The 17157-nt window shown below is 39.0% G+C and overlaps 1 protein-coding gene across 1 annotated transcript in view; it reads left to right on the forward strand.

Moving 5' to 3' along the window:
* Positions 1-17157, forward strand: part of Cntnap2 (contactin associated protein 2) — a 2247664-nt gene that overhangs the window by 580901 nt on the left and 1649606 nt on the right. The window contains 1 exon segment of the mRNA NM_001427648.1: positions 15258-15368. Within this exon segment, the coding sequence (NP_001414577.1) occupies positions 15258-15368 (111 nt within the window).

Genomic DNA, 17157 nt, shown 5'->3' on the forward strand with positions numbered 1-17157 from the left:
TTAACCATTTTATTTTCCATTGTGATTAAAAAAAATAATAGCACTGATTAAAATCTGGAAAGAGCCCTTTTTAAAAAATGGAAAAATGAAGGAGACAGTGCATATCCTAGACTTAAATTCCTCAATTCATGTAGCCAGAATATATCTCTGAGAGCTATGTTTCCACTGCTATGTTAACATTAGTGAGATATTAACTAATATTATCTTCCAAACCATGACTAGTTGTTATTGCTGTGAAGAGACAACATGGACCATGACGATCTGATAAAAAACAAAATCACATATTGTGGTTTCCCTATAGCTTCAGAGATTTAGTCCATTCTCATCATGGCAGGAAGCAGAGCATCACATAGGCAGACACAGTGCTGGAGAAGTTGCTGAAGGTTGTACATTTGGACACACAGGGAACCAGAAAAGTGGGACACTGGATTGGCATGGACTTTTGAAGTCTACGGCCCAGCCCCAGTAACATGCTTTCTCCATCAAGACCACAATTTCTAATGCCTCTCAAATAGCTCTCTAATAAACAAGAATTCACATTCAAATACATAAGCTTATAGGGGCCATTTCCTATTCAAGCCACCATACTAGTCTAAGAAAATATTCACCATACTATATTAAAAAAACAGAAATCACCAGTATACCTAATTACCACACTATTTAAAGTTTATCATAGAAGTAATGACATAATGGGCCACAGAGATGGTTTTGTAGTTGAAAGAAAGGACTGCTCTTGTACAGGACCCGAGTTTAGTTTTCAGACCTCTGTTGGGCATCTCATAGCTGCCCCTTACTCCAGATCCAGAGAATAGGGTACCCTCTTCTTATCTCCACAAAAACCAACAGTCCCATACACATGCTTCTCACTCGTACTCACACGTAAAAATAAATCAATCTTCCTTAAAAGATGTATTGAAATAAAACAATACTTTATTTGTTGTAAAATCTACATGTTTTAAGGAAAAGTTAAAACTTAACTAGAAGAAAATATAAACTGTAAGTTAAACTTTACAAGATGTGGCCTCTGTATTATCTGCTACAAGAAGTGCTTGAGAGATGAGGTTTCACAAGGACACGGGGGATAGATGAGCTAAGTGTGTCTTGTATTATAATAGAGTGCTAAAGTTAGCGAGGCTTTGAGGTGAATAAACAATGACTTGTCAAATAATGCATGTCAAGAAAACAAGACAAAATATCAAGCTGCTGACTGTGCAGCCAGCTGCTCAAGCTTATGGAGTAAAAATAGTAGGTATGTCATAGCTATAAAGGAATCTTCCTCCCCTTTATCCCCTCTCCCTCCTTTTTCTTCTTTCTTTCCATTTCTTCCATCTTCCCTTCCTTCTTTCTAAAAAAGAAACATAGTAAAGATACACATACATGTAGAAAGAACTTCTATACACAGTAGATCCTAAGTCTTCTCTTAGCCAGTTTAATGCTACTGAATAATTTATAAAAAATAATTTTTGAAAGGCTATCTTAGTGATAATTAATCTTAGTGATAATTAAGGAAGGAAGCGTCTGGGCCATGGCTTCAGTCTTTTCATCTGAATCCTGGAAATTGTCTATCAGAGTCAATAAGACTTCATTTGTCCCTGGATTTTACCACTAACTTTGTAGTAATGAGTCTACATAATTGTATCAGCCAGGAGCACAGCACAGGAAGAAGCAGAAACAATGAACAAAACAAAAGAGTTAGTCTTGATCTTTTATAGCAAGGCAGGAGCCTGGTGATGTCAGGTAGAATATGAATGATCAACAGGCCCAGCCAACAATAATTTCAATATCTTCCGACTGTGGCAGAGGGAGTTGTCACAAAGCCCCATGTAGCAGAAGAGTACAGATGCCAAGGCTGCAGTAGAGTCACTCTCAGAACCTAGAGGCTGAAGACATGTAGGACACATGGAAACCATGGGAAGAAGTTTTCCAAATGATAACCCAACTTTCCTGGTGTCTTTCTTCCTTTTAGGAAAATAAGGAGCTCACTGTCCACAAAAACCTGCTTGGTTATAGTGTCCCATCTTTTATTCCTAAAAGTGTTATGATATGGCTGGACTCTGTTGACTTCATCTTGTAAGTCTTGATAGCAGAGACCATGCTCGACCATGCTCAACCATGCTTTATTAGGTAAAGGGCAATAGTTATTTCCTATCTGCTATGTCTTTTCTCTGTTTCAAGTTGAGTTAGTGCTGCATTCTCACAGCTAATCTGTCTTCCTGATTGACCAAAATTGTATGAAAATAAAACTGAAGGGCCATCTGCTCCTCTAGTTTTCATCCAAGATTTTCAGGAAGGAAAGCAGGCTGGCATTGGAATGTTTGCAATGGTTGCAGGACTATAGAGTGAAAGTGCATCTTTACACGGGAAACTGCCACACTAGATCTCAGATCTCCTGCTGCCGTTTTTATTACTATAGTAAGATGCTCAACTGCTTCGGAATTTGCTTGATGTCCAAGCATCTCTTAACTACTATATTAAAATATATGCTAGCTATAGCCTAATAGGCAAGCCAAACATTTAGAAGTTGTCTTATGAATTTATCATTATTATAGTCAGAATAAAAACACAACTACAATGGGCAATATGCAATATATACATATATACGTATATGTCTGGAGTACAGCTGCCGCCATCAACAGGGAATCCCATATCCACTGTAGCCTCTAATGGTGTTTGAGTTGTTTCTTCTTTCTGGAATCTTTCTACTCTTCTTCCCACCTGTGTAGAGTTTCTCAGTTCTGTGGACCTTATTCATTCTGGGCAATATAAGTGTTCAATAATTATTTCTCTTATGAATATGAAGTGGGTGTGAGTCTGTTGGGACAGTAAGGATCTTAGGTTCCCAGTTGATATAGTCGGTACAGAAGTCCTAAAGCAGTGTGGAATCAGCCATGGACATCCCATCACTATGTAAACCCGTATCATCACTAGTAACACTTCATAAGTTTGATTTGGTCTGCAGGTCAAAGTTCTATACTGGAAATTCTCTGAGCTACATAGAAACGTAACAAAATTATGTCATTATTGTGTTGTATATTAGGAAAGAGTGCATGGACACATTCATGGTCAAACATTCTTGAGAAAGTCAAGTTTAAAAGACCACTCACCTCAGCATTTCTAATAGTTGGTTAGGTTCTATTCAACACTGAATCATAATATTAGTATGGCTATTTTATTCCATGTTTAGCAGTTTTATAGGCTCATCCACTCTGCAGTATGGAAAATGAGATAAATAGTTTTTATTGCTTGAAATGTTTACAAATGCATAAGGCAGAAAGTAAGACATCAAACATATTTATGATTACTGTCATCTAGGAGAAAATATAACAAAGGAAATACATTTAATTAATGCCACGGATGCATATTGTATTTGAATTAAGAAAACATGAAATTTCCAATGCTTAAATTGTGAACATTCTAGAATTAGCTCTTGTAAGTATAGTTGATATGTAAATTCTTATTTTTCTTGTTACTGTTTAGAGAATGAGTAAAATCTACATGCTGAAATTTTTTTTCATCTTTGTTAACTTGGGTATTTCTTATTTACATTTCGATTGATATTACCTTTCCCAGTTTCCAGGCCAACATTTCCCTAACTCCTCCCCTTCCCCTTCGTTTTTTTTTTTTTTTTTTTTTTTTATTAACTTGAGTATTTCTTATATACATTTCGAGTGTTATTCCCTTCCCGGTTTCCGGGCAAACACCCCCCTCCCCCCCTCCCCTTCCTTATGGGTGTTCCCCTCTCAACCCTCCCCCCATTGCCGCCCTCCCCACAACAGTCTAGTTCACTGGGGGTTCAGTCTTAGCAGGACCCAGGGCTTCCCCTTCCACTGGTGCTCTTACTAGGATATTCATTGCTACCTATGAGGTCAGAGTCCAGGGTCAGTCCATGTATAGTCTTTAGGTAGTGGCTTAGTCCCTGGAAGCTCTGGTTGCTTGGCATTGTTGTACATATGGGGTCTCGAGCCCCTTCAAGCTCTTCCAGTTCTTTCTCTGATTCCTTCAATGGGGGTCCTATTCTCAGTTCAGTGGTTTGCTGCTGGCATTCGCCTCTGTATTTGCTATATTCTGGCTGTGTCTCTCAGGAGCGATCTACATCTGGCTCCTGTCGGTCTGCACTTCTTTGCTTCATCCATCTTGTCTAATTGGGTGGCTGTATATGTATGGGTCACATGTTCCCCCTCCCCTTCTATGTGGCTGTTCCCCTCCCCATCATCCCCCCACGACTGTCCACCCCCCAAAAATCACGTTCACTGGGGGTTCAGTCTTGGTAGGACCAAGGGCTTCCCCTTCCACTGGTGCTCTTACTAGGCTATTCATTGCTGCCTATGCAGTTGGAGCCCAGGGTCAGTTCATGTATAATGTTTCAATTTTTATTTTTTAATTTTAAATGTGTTTTTATTGATACCCAAATTAACAAAACTTATTTGTAGGCTTATATTTTTTGGGGGGGGGATTATATTTCTTTATTTATTTTTTACTTAGGGATACTTTAAAAAATTTTTTATTAGATATATTTCTTTTTTTTTATTAACTTGAGTATTTCTTATATACACTTCAAGTGTTATTCCCTTTCCCGGTTTCCGGGCAAACATCCCCCTCCCCCCTCCCTTTCCTTATGGGTGTTTCCCTCCCAACCCTCCCCCCATTGCCGCCCTCCCCCCATAGTCTAGTTCACTGGGGGTTCAGTCTTAGCAGGACCCAGGGCTTCCCCTTCTACTGGTGCTCTTACTAGGATATTCATTGCTACCTATGGGGTCAGAGTCCAGGGTCAGTCCATGTATAGTCTTTAGGTAGTGGCTTAGTCCCTGGAAGCTCTGGTTGCTTGACATTGTTGTACTTTTGGGGTCTCGAGCCCCTTCAAGCTCTTCCAGTTCTTTCTCTGATTCCTTCAACGGGGGCCTATTCTCAGTTCAGTGGTTTGCTGCTGGCATTCGCCTCTGTATTTGCTGTATTCTGGCTGTGTCTCTCAGGAGCGATCTACATCCGGTTCCTCTAGGCCTGCACTTCTTTGCTTCGTCCATCTTCTCTAATTGGGTGGCTGTATATGTATGGGTCATATGTGGGGCAGGCTCTGAATGGGTGTTCCTTCAGTCTCTGTTTTAATCTTTGCCTCTCCCTTCCCTGCCAAGGGTATTCTTTTTCCTCATTTAAAGAAGGAGTGAAGCATTCGCATTTTGATCATCCGTCTTGAGTTTCGTTTGTTCTAGGGATCTAGGGTAATTCAAGCATTTGGCTAATAGCCACTTATCAATGAGTGCATACCATGTATGTCTTTCTGTGACTGGGTTAGCTCACTCAGGATGATATTTTCCAGTTCCAACCATTTGCTTACGAATTTCATAAACTCGTTGTTTTTGATAGCTGAGTAATATTCCATTGTGTAGATGTACCACATTTTCTGAATCCATTCCTCTGTTGAAGGGCATCTGGGTTCTTTCCAGTTTCTGGCTATTATAAATAAGGCTGCGATGAACATAGTGGAGCACGTGTCTCTTTTGTATGTTGAGGAATCTTTTGGGTATATGCCCAAGAGAGGTATAGCTGGATCCTCAGGCAGTTCAATGTCCAATTTTCTGAGGAACCTCCAGACTGATTTCCAAAATGGTTTTACAAGTCTGCAATCCCACAAAAAATGGAGGAGTGTTCCTCTTTCTCCACATCCTCGCCAGCATCTGCTGTCACCTGAGTTTTTGATCTTAGCCATTCTCACTGGTGTGAGGTGAAATCTCAGGGTTGTTTTGATTTGCATTTCCCTTATGACTAAAGATGTTGAACATTTCTTTAGGTGTTTCTCAGCCATTCGGCATTCCTCGGCTGTGAATTCTTTGTTTAGCTCTGAACCCCATTTTTTAATAAGGTTATTTGTTTCCCTGCGGTCTAACTTCTTGAGTTCTTTGTATATTTTGGATATAAGGCCTCTATCTGTTGTAGGATTGGTAAAGATCTTTTCCCAATCTGTTGGTTGCCGTTTTGTCCTAACCACAGTGTCCTTTGCCTTACAGAAGCTTTGCAGTTTTATGAGATCCCATTTGTTGATTCTTGATCTTAGAGCGTAAGCCATTGGTGTTTTGTTCAGGAAATTTTTTCCAGTGCCCATGTGTTCCAGATGCTTCCCTAGTTTTTCTTCTATCAGTTTGAGTGTGTCTGGTTTGATGTGGAGGTCCTTGATCCACTTGGACTTAAGCTTTGTACAGGGTGATAAGGATGGATCGATCTGCATTCTTCTACATGTTGCCCTCCAGTTGAACCAGCACCATTTGCTGAAAATGCTATCTTTTTTCCATTGGATGGTTTTGGCTCCTTTGTCAAAAATCAAGTGACCATAGGTGTGTGCGTTCATTTCTGGGTCTTCAATTCTATTCCATTGGTCTATCTGTCTGTCTCTGTACCAATACCATGCAGTTTTTATCACTATTGCTCTGTAATACTGCTTGAGTTCAGGGATAGTGATTCCCCCTGACGTCCTTTTATTGTTGAGGATAGCTTTAGCTATCCTGGGTTTTTTGTTATTCCAGATGAATTTGCAAATTGTCCTGTCTAACTCTTTGAAGAATTGGATTGGTATTTTGATGGGGATTGCATTGAATCTGTAGATTGCTTTTGGTAAAATGGCCATTTTTACTATATTAATGCTGCCAATCCATGAGCATGGGAGATCTTTCCATCTTCTGAGGTCTTCTTCAATTTCTTTCCTCAGTGTCTTAAAGTTCTTATTGTACAGATCTTTAACTTGCTTGGTTAAAGTCACACCGAGGTACTTTATATTATTTGGGTCTATTATGAAGGGTGTCGTTTCCCTAATTTCTTTCTCGGCTTGTTTCTCTTTTGTATAGAGGAAGGCAACTGATTTATTTGAGTTAATTTTATACCCAGCCAATTTGCTGAAGTTGTTTATCAGCTTTAGTAGTTCTCTGGTGGAACTTTTGGGATCACTTAAATATACTATCATGTCATCTGCAAATAGTGATATTTTGACCTCTTCTTTTCTGATCTGTATCCCCTTGATCTCCTTTTGTTGTCTGATTGCTCTGGCTAGAACTTCAAGAACTATATTGAATAAGTAGGGAGAGAGTGGGCAGCCTTGTCTAGTCCCGGATTTTAGTGGGATTGCTTCAAGTTTCTCTCCATTTAGTTTAATGTTAGCAACTGGTTTGCTGTATATGGCTTTTACTATGTTTAGGTATGGGCCTTGAATTCCTATTCTTTCCAGGACTTTTATCATGAAGGGGTGTTGAATTTTGTCAAATGCTTTCTCAGCATCTAATGAAATGATCATGTGGTTCTGTTCTTTCAGTTTGTTTATATAATGGATCACGTTGATGGTTTTCCGTATATTAAACCATCCCTGCATACCTGGGATGAAGCCTACTTGATCATGGTGGATGATTGTTTTGATGTGCTCTTGAATTCGGTTTGCCAGAATTTTATTGAGTATTTTTGCGTCGATATTCATAAGGCAAATTGGTCTGAAGTTCTCTTTCTTTGTTGTGCCTTGTGTGGTTTAGGTATAAGAGTAATTGTGGCTTCGTAGAAGGAATTCGGTAGTGCTCCATCTGTTTCAATTTTGTGGAATAGTTTGGATAATATTGGTATGAAGTCTTCTATGAAGGTTTGATAGAATTCTGCACTAAACCCGTCTGGACCTGGGCTCTTTTTGGTTGGGAGACCTTTAATGACTGCTTCTATTTCCTTAGGAGTTATGGGGTTGTTTAAATGGTTTATCTGGTCCTGATTTAACTTCGATACCTGGTATCTGTCTAGGAAATTGTCCATTTCCTGAAGATTTTTCAAGTTTTGTTGAATATAGGTTTTTATAGTAAGATCTGATGATTTTTTGAATTTCCTCTGAATCTGTAGTTATGTCTCCCTTTTCATTTCTGATTTTGTTAATTTGGACGCACTCTCTGTGTCCTCTCGTTAGTCTGGCTAAGGGTTTATCTATCTTGTTGATTTTCTCAAAGAACCAACTTTTGGTTCTGTTGACTCTTTCTATGGTCCTTTTTGTTTCTACTTGGTTGATTTCAGCTCTGAGTTTGATTATTTCCTGCCTTCTACTCCTCCTGCTTGTATTTGCTTCTTTTTGTTCTAGAGCTTTTAGGTGTGCTGTCAAGCTGCTGACATATGCTCATTCCTGTTTCTTTCTGCAGGCACTCAGCGCTATGAGTTTTCCTCTAAGCACAGGTTTCATTGTGTCCCATAAGTTTCGGTATGTTGCACCTTCATTTTCATTAAATTCTAAAAAGTTTTTAATTTCTTTCTTTATTTCTTCCTTGACCAAGTTATCATTGAGTAGAGCATTGTTCAATTTCCACGTATATGTGGGCATTCTTCCCTTATTGTTATTGAAGACCAGTTTTAGGCCGTGGTGGTCCGATAGCACGCATGGGATTATTTCTATCTTTCTGTACTTGTTGAGGCCCGTTTTTTGACCAATTATATGGTCAATTTTGGAGAAAGTGCCATGAGGAGCTGTGAAGAAGGTATATCCTTTTGCTTTAGGATAGAATGTTCTATAAATATCTGTTAAGTCCATTTGGCTCATGACTTCTCTTAGTCTGTCGACATCACTGTTTAATTTCTGTTTCCATGATCTGTCCATTGATGAGAGTGGGGTGTTGAAATCTCCCACTATTATTGTGTGAGGTGCAATGTGTGTTTTGAGCTTTAGTAAGGTTTCTTTTACGTATGTAGGTGCCCTTGTATTTGGGGCATAGATATTTAGGATTGAGAGTTCATCTTGGTGGATTTTTCCTTTGATGAATATGAAGTGTCCTTCCTTATCTTTTTTTGATGACTTTTAGTTGGAAATTGATTTTATTTGATATTAGAATGGCTACTCCAGCTTGCTTCTTCTGACCATTTGCTTGGAAAGTTGTTTTCCAGCCTTTCACTCTGAGGTAGTGTCTGTCTTTGTGTCTGAGGTGTGTTTCCTGTAGGCAGCAGAATGCAGGGTCCTCGTTGCATATCCAGTTTGTTAATCTATGTCTTTGTATTGGGGAGTTGAGGCCATTGATGTTGAGAGATATTAAGGAATAGTGATTATCGCTTCCCGTTATATTCATAGTTGGATGTAAGGTTATGTTTGTGTGCTTTTATTCTCTTTGTTTTGTTGCCAAGATGATTAGTTTCTTGCTTCTTCTAGGGTATAGCTTGCCTCCTTATGTTGGGCTTTACCATTTATTATCCTTTGTAGTGCTGGATTTGTAGAAAGATATTGTGTAAATTTGGTTTTGTCATGGAATATCTTGGTTTCTCCATCAATGTTAATTGAGAGTTTTGCTGGATACAGTAACCTGGGCTGGCATTTGTTTTCTCTTAGGGTCTGTATGACATCAGTCCAGGATCTTCTGGCCTTCATAGTTTCTGGCGAGATGTCTGGTGTGATTCTGATAGGTCTCCCTTTATATGTTACTTGACCTTTTTCCCTTACTGCTTTTAATATTCTTTCTTTATTTTGTGCGTTTGGTGTTTTGACTATTATGTGACGGGAGGTGTTTCTTTTCTGGTCCAATCTATTTGGAGTTCTGTAGGCTTCTTGTATGTCTATGGGTATCTCTTTTTTTAGGTTAGGGAAGTTTTCTTCTATGATTTTGTTGAAGATATTTACTGGTCCTTTGAGCTGGGAGTATTCACTCTCTTCTATACCTATTATCCTTAGGTTTGATCTTCTCATTGAGTCCTGGATATCCTGTATGTTTTGGACCAGTAGCTTTTTCTGCTTTACATTATCTTTGACAGTTGAGTCAATGATTTCTATGGAATCTTCTGCTCCTGAGATTCTCTCTTCCATCTCTTGTATTCTGTTGGTGAAGCTTGTATCTACAGCTCCTTGTCTCTTCTTTTGGTTTTCTATATCCAGGGTTGTTTCCATGTGTTCTTTCTTGATTGCTTCTATTTCCATTTTTAATTCCTTCAACTGTTTGATTGTGTTTTCCTGGAATTCTTTCAGGGATTTTTGTGTCTCCTCTCTATGGGCTTCTACTTGTTTATTTATGTTTTCCTGGAATTCTTTCAGGGATTTTTGTGATTCTTTCAGGCATTTTTGCGATTCCTCTCTGTAGGCTTCTACTTGTTCTCTAAGGGAGTTCTTCACGTCTTTCTTGAAGTCCTCCAGCATCATGATCAAAAATGATTTTGAAACTAGATCTTGCTTTTCTGGTGTGTTTGGATATTCCATGTTTGTTTTGATGGGAGAATTGGGCTCCGATGATGCCATGTAGTCTTGGTTTCTGTTGCTTGGGTTCCTGTGCTTGCCTCTCGCCATCAGATTATCTCTAGTGTTACTTTGTTCTGCTATTTCTGACAGTGGCTAGACTGTCCTATAAGCCTGTGTGTTAGGAGTGCTGTAGACCTGTTTTCCTCTCTTTCAGTCAGTTATGGGGACAGAGTGTTCTGCTTTCGTGTGTGTAGTTTTTCCTCTCTACAGGTCTTCAGCTGTTCCTGTGGGCCTGTGTCTTGAGTTCACCAGGCAGCTTTCTTGCAGCAGAAAATTTGGTCTTACCTGTGGTCCTGAGGCTCAAGTTCGCTCGTGGGGTGCTGCCCACGGGCTCTCTGCAGCGGCAGCAACCAGGAAGACCTGTGCCGCCCCTTCCGGGAGCTTCAGTGCACCAGGGTTCCAGATGGTCTTTGGCTTTTTCCTCTGGCGTCCGAGATGTGTGTGCAGGGAGCAGTCTCTTCTGGTTTCCCAGGCTTGTCTGCCTCTCTGAAGGTTTAGCTCTCCCTCCCACGGGATTTGGGTGCAGAGAACTGTTTATCCCGTCTGTTTCTTTCAGGTTCCGGCGGTGTCTCAGGCAGGGGTCCTGCCGCTCCTGGGCCCTCCCCCACGGGAGCCTAGAGGCCTTATACAGTTTCCTCTTGGGCCAGGGATGTGGGCAGGGGTGAGCAGTGTTGGTGGTCTCTTCCGCTCTGCAGCCTCAGGAGTGCCCACCTGACCAGGCGGTTGGGTCTCTCTCTCACCGGGTCTGGGAGCAGAGAGCTGCTGCGGGCCGGGATCCAGGCTTATATTTTTTAAAATCTACTTTAATCATTGATCTTAAATGCTTCAACCTTCCTTATAGCCCACCTACCCAAGGTAGAGAAAGAAAATGGCTGAAAGAACAAGGGGAATATGGACCTGTCTAGAAGTAGTTCTGTGGGTCAATTGTAATCTTTGTTGTCAGTAATTCATTCTGTTCTCAGAACATCAAACTCAAATCAGCAGCAGGGGCTTGATCCAGAATATAATTCAATGCTGCAGTGAGGGGCACAAGTCCACTGAAGTAGCAAGAAGCAGTCAGATTATCCCTAAAAAAATTTGATGTATTTCTATGACATCACAGCAAGCCAAGATCACAGAAGGAAAAAGGTGATCCAATGCCAGAGCGTTGTCCACTGATTGTTGGTTTATACTCACTACTCTGTAAACATTGCATGTCCTCGCAGGCATCTGCTCCAGCAAAACACCACTTGCCCTTTTACCAGACAGCTTCCAGAAAAACACCACAAGACTGTTTTTGGCAAATAGACTCTCATGTCTCTGTTTCAGCAAAACATCCTCTCATAAGGCAAGTTTCCAAAGAAACATCATATGACACAATCGAGTCTCCACATAAACCAGCAATTTCCACTTCACTTATTTGGTATTGAAATCAATTCTTACACAAATCAGTTTTCTAAACTTTAAAAGTATGCTTTATCAAAGGCCTAGTTGCATTAGCTAAGAGATCATTAGGTAATTGTTATCAGTGTCATTTTAGTTTTGTCAATGGAACTTTAAATTGACTTCTTAAGTATTTTCAGGAAATATGTCACTTATTGTTGTCAGGTATATGAAGACTTAGACTAGAAACGATGCTACAGAGGGATGCTGTTCATTTTTCTCATTTTCTTCTGATCAATAGAGTCCTTGATGCTCCTTAATCAAAGAGACTGTCCTTGACACAGCATCTTAGAACAGAAGCCATGCTCGATCACCAAGCACTTGACTCCGTCTAACTTAGAGTTAATCACTAACTCAAACTAGAAACTTGCTGTGTGGTTGTTTGTCTGATCCTTGCCAGAATGCCTTGGCTCTCTAAAGGGAAGACATTACCCCTCCTCTCCTGTTACTCTGTCAGGTTTGCCACAGTCCCCTACCTGATGCCAGTTTAAAGGCATGTACTGACATGGCATGGGTATTAGTGCATTTTAAACAGGATGAGAACATCAGAAACAACACTTCTTGATTACATGCAGGAGTTATTCCAAAATTGATTTCGAGTTAGATTCAGAGTTATAAGTTAGGAAGAAATGCATTTCTGCCCTCTCACAGCTTAATATAATGATGCATTTTATCAATAAACATAAAATACATTCACTTAGGATAGATTTATGAATGTGTCTCTTTTAACATATATTTTATGGTCATCTTTTCAATCTTTTACATTGAATTTTCTGGGGGAATCTAATCATATACACCTTTCAGAGTTCTCAGAGGAACCTAGAAAATAACTTAGAAAAATAAGACAATGTGTTGTGAGAATGGGAGGTTCACTCTGACTTCTAATTTATAAACACTTGAATGTCGAAGCACTACGTGACGATTCACTCCTCACTGCCTGTAGGGATTTGACACCACTTCAAATGAAATCTCAATAAAACTAGTCTATTTCCTTCATCGTTAAAGTATTTTTTCTGTTTATAAACATGAGATGAAAACCTTTTGGGAATGTGGTGTTCATGTCCCCATCTTATTAAACAAACCCTAGACAATGTGAGCATATGTTTTGAATCAAAGTTGAACTTTTTAAAATAAGTTTTCTACCGTCTTGTATTTCAACTCTCAATCATAAGAGTAACTCCCAGACAAACTAACAGAGACTTAGTTCCCATAGGATAGCAGCTTTGTTGGAGAGAAAACAAGTTAAACAAAGCAATAAGTGAAAGCACTTTGGTGCTAAGAGCTGAGAAGGACAGTAAGGCAGGATTAGAGTGCTGGAGAGATGACAGATGGCCAGCCATGCCTGTCTCTGGACTTGCAAAGTTCCGACCTGAGAAAGGAGATGGTGAGCCATGGAACATTTGAAATGTCAAATGTGAGCTTTCCTAGCTGGGTATGCTTGCCACTGAATGAAGAGGGCAGAAGTCATTGTGTCTAGACAGTGTTGAGAAGAAGGTGGGAACCACTGTAGGCTCCGGACGATTTTAAGCACCAGTGCTAGTGATTGGATGCAGATAACAGAGCACACTCTGACATTGCCTTGAACATTCACCTGGGTGGATTTGAGTCTCCAGTGATTCTAGAACAATGAATGAAATGATTATTCATTATCTCACTATAAAAGGAGTATACATATCTGCGGTTAAAGTGAACATATATGTGACTATAGCTTATTCTCTCATTTCTTATTTTTCTTAAGGATATATTAATACCTATGAGAAAAAGGCATATGTATACAATTATATTCTTTAATAGTTTAGATAAAAGAAATCTGGATGTAAGAACTTTGGTTTAAAAGTCTCATTTCTCAAACACAATATAAAATGAAAGATTCTACATTAATTGTCAAAATGTATATATAGCTTTTCTTGTTCAAGAGACACATGAACATTTGTTTACATGTACCCATCTACTTAAACTAGATTCTACATATTAAAGGGAATGTGGGGATTTTTGTTTTGTTGCCTTCGTTTTGTTTTCTCTGCAATCCTGTGAGGGTCTGAAAAAGAACTGAATAGGCATGGAGTTACGAAAGAGGATATAAAACTAATGTCTTCTAGTTCATTCTGTGTTTCAAATTTTTCTTTGAGAGTGGCTAAGATAATCAAATGTATTCAATACTGAAAGTGTAAAATTTAATGTGAAGCACCATAGCTTCTGTTGCAAATGCCTATTCTAACGATACAGTTCATTCATTCAGAGACTTTGAGTCTAATTAATTTTACTGTCTGGTTTTTATTTACTTGCAATAATTTAATCATATTTATAAAATATTATTTATTTTATTTATAAAATTAAAGAAAACTAATTTATTTTTAGTAGCTCCAGATTCATACTGACATGAGCATGGGTCTATTTCTCTAGTGTAGACAGAGATAAGGAGGGCTAAGCAGTTTGTATTAAAGCAACTGCTGCTGACTGCTTGAATTAGGTCTGTTGTTACAGAGGTGAGAGATCAGGAGTTAGGACAGGCTTCTATGGCAAGCACAGCTCCGATTGCACTCTCCCTGACAGAGGTTTGCTAAGAGGAAAACAAAGAGATGAGTCCTAAACACTAGAAAAAAGTGTAAATTAAGAGATTAAGAAATACACATGAAAACCTCAAGGAGCAACTTCTAAGAAGAGATGGAATTACATAATGTTAATGTTATTGTAAACACCATGTGTGGAAAGCAATACAGATAGATTCGAAGAAGAGATTGGTGAATTTTTAGATAGAAAATATTTTTATGTTGGCTATTATTCTGGTTCTCCATTATAAGCGACTATTTCTTTTTTTTTCTTTAGTAAAACCATCTAACACATGACCTCCTATCCCCAATATTTCAGTCCCTAGGATAGTACTGTTTTCTACAGACTCAATGTGGTACATCTAATGTCCAGTGCTTACTCATAGTGCACACTGATATTGTACACTTTGATACCGTTAGTAGAATTATCTCCAATTTCCCTTTTCCACATAATATTGTTTCCCATCTTCTGTTTCTGTTATTTCTAAATATCTGAACCTTTCTAGGCAATGCCACACACAAAACCTAGTAGAAATAGACAGAATCTACCTCTGATCCTTAAAGACAGAATTTGAGGTGCAGCCCTCTTGGGACAATGTTGTTTCTGCAGGCTATTACATCAAAAGTCAGAATTATTTAAACTGTTTCAGTGTTTTATCAGGATTGCTACAACTGAGATATGTAAAATGTGACCTGTGAAGTCCTTGATTGATTGATTGATTGATTGATCGATAGATTTATTGATGGTGGGTGGATGGGTTATAAATCTGTACTATAGTCAACAGTTATTTTCTTATTTATGTATATGTATTTGGGTGGGCATACATGTATACATATGCATGCACCTGCAAGTTTTCATGTAGACCACAAAGGGCATCCAATGTCCTAGACTGGTAGGTAAAGGTGGTTGGGATTCACCATTTGTAAATGTTGGGCATTGAACCAGCGTCCACTGCAGAGTGCTTAACTACTTAGCCACGTCTCCATTCCTTTGGTAGTTATTTGAATAAGCATAACCTAACCATTTTCTAAAGAGCTTTAGTGAAACTGTAACTCTTTTTTGTTTTCAGAAAAATGTGATGAGCCTCTCGTCTCTGGTCTTCCCCATGTGTCCTTCAGCAGCTCTTCCTCCCTGTCCAGCAGCTATGCACCTGGCTATGCCAAGATCAATAAGCGAGGAGGTAAGAAATATGTCATTTCTTTGTGACTAGAAGCATGTTATACTTGTAACTTGTCATTGATGCATATATTAACACAACAAATATTACTAGTCACGTAAACCCATGATTAAAAAATACCAGCACTAACTGTGTGTGTGTGTGTGTGTGTGTGTGTGTGTGTGTGTGTGTGTGTGTGTGTCTGCACGCGCTACAAATTAAGCAAGCTAAGTTAATGTCTTTGACATTTGGAGTCATCTCTGGCAAGATATTCAAAACAACATAAACATTTTCAGCTAAAAAATACTTCTGAGTCCAAAAATACTTAATCAAACCATGTGTTTAAAAAAGGGAGTCCCAGTAAGTATCTATGTATATAAGTAAAAATGCATGGTAAATTTTTAGGTTTAATATGAATATTGATGTGTAAATAATTACTTTTGAAAATATTTGATAAATTATGAGAAATTACAAAGTTCGTAAAATGAAGTTGTTTTTTTTTAAAGAACAGTTCTGTACTTATATTTCAATACTCTGGAAGTATTGGTAAAATCACCCGAGTTCTAATCCCCTGAATATTCCTACCCTATTCTGTATCACAGGATTCAATGGGCCCTCGGCTTAGGCCTACAATTAAGGATAAGTTCAGTATTTGGAATGAACTCCATCAGTTCATTTCCTCAGCAGACATCCCATGAGTTCTGGCATCTGCAACATCCTTAGGTCTCCATTTCAACTTGGTTTCACCTAAGCCTGTCCTTGCAGTGTCTTCTTAAGGCCTAATTGCAGAAACTGCAGCACTGCCACACATTCCTTGCTCTGAGATGCTTTCTGAAGCTTTGTTGCAAGCTCCCATTATCTTCTCACCCTTTCCCTCTGTATGCCTGAAGTATGAGCTTTCTAGGGTGATATGGACGAGCTTCGTGCAAGCTGGAAATATACTTGGCACCTTTCCACCCCACATTGGTGACTCATATGTCCTGACAGGCAAACTAGAAAATTACTGTCCATAGGTGGTTGTTTTGCATAGGGAGAGCCATCAGGCAGATTTACTAACTCAGGTTCTCTTTTCAAATAAATTTGCATTTTCACAAGTCAAATCCTGGAGCTGATTGAGTTTTCCTTCAGGATGCCTTTGTCATCACACCAATAAAGAACATGAAGTTTCTCCTTAATGACATTAAGCTCGCTAACTACTACAATGACTTTTCCACACTTGACCGTTCTCTAAACTTACCCACATTGCTTTGTTTTTGTAAGTGCATGGTTTTTAAATGTTCTCCTTGCTTTTCCTTCAGAGCTCAGGACTATGAAATGTAACCATTCTATTCTCTGGCAGAGTGCATTGTGTGAACTATCTCGACAATTACCCAACCTCTTCAGCAATTATGGATTTTTTTTGTCTTCACCCTATTCGTGTATTTGTGTACAAATGTAACCTCATCCATGCCTTTTTCCTAACACAACTGCACATTTCAGGTTCCTCTGATCCACTTGCTGCACTTTCTCACCAGAAACCTTAACAAGAGTTCTGAGGAGAAAGCATGGCACAGCTGGAATACTATGCTGTCCCGAGTTTCCTTTCCCAGACAAATTACTCCATTTCTTCTTAATGAAACATCATTCAAGTTTTCAGGACTCAAGAGAATTGTAATTAGATTCTTTGCCAGAATGGATAGAAATGTTCTGTAATCCAATTTTCTCTAGAGTGCTGTCTCCCCTGGAAACTTGTAACCTGACATTATACTGTCAATATTGCTACTGTCATGGTCTTCTTTATTCTAAAGGAATTGGTCCATTAAGCTCTGCTTAG

This window comes from Rattus norvegicus, chromosome 4 (genome assembly GCF_021556685.1).
Source record: "Rattus norvegicus strain SHRSP/BbbUtx chromosome 4, alternate assembly SHRSP_T2T, whole genome shotgun sequence".
In the NCBI taxonomy this organism is placed as follows: Eukaryota; Metazoa; Chordata; class Mammalia; order Rodentia; family Muridae; genus Rattus; species Rattus norvegicus.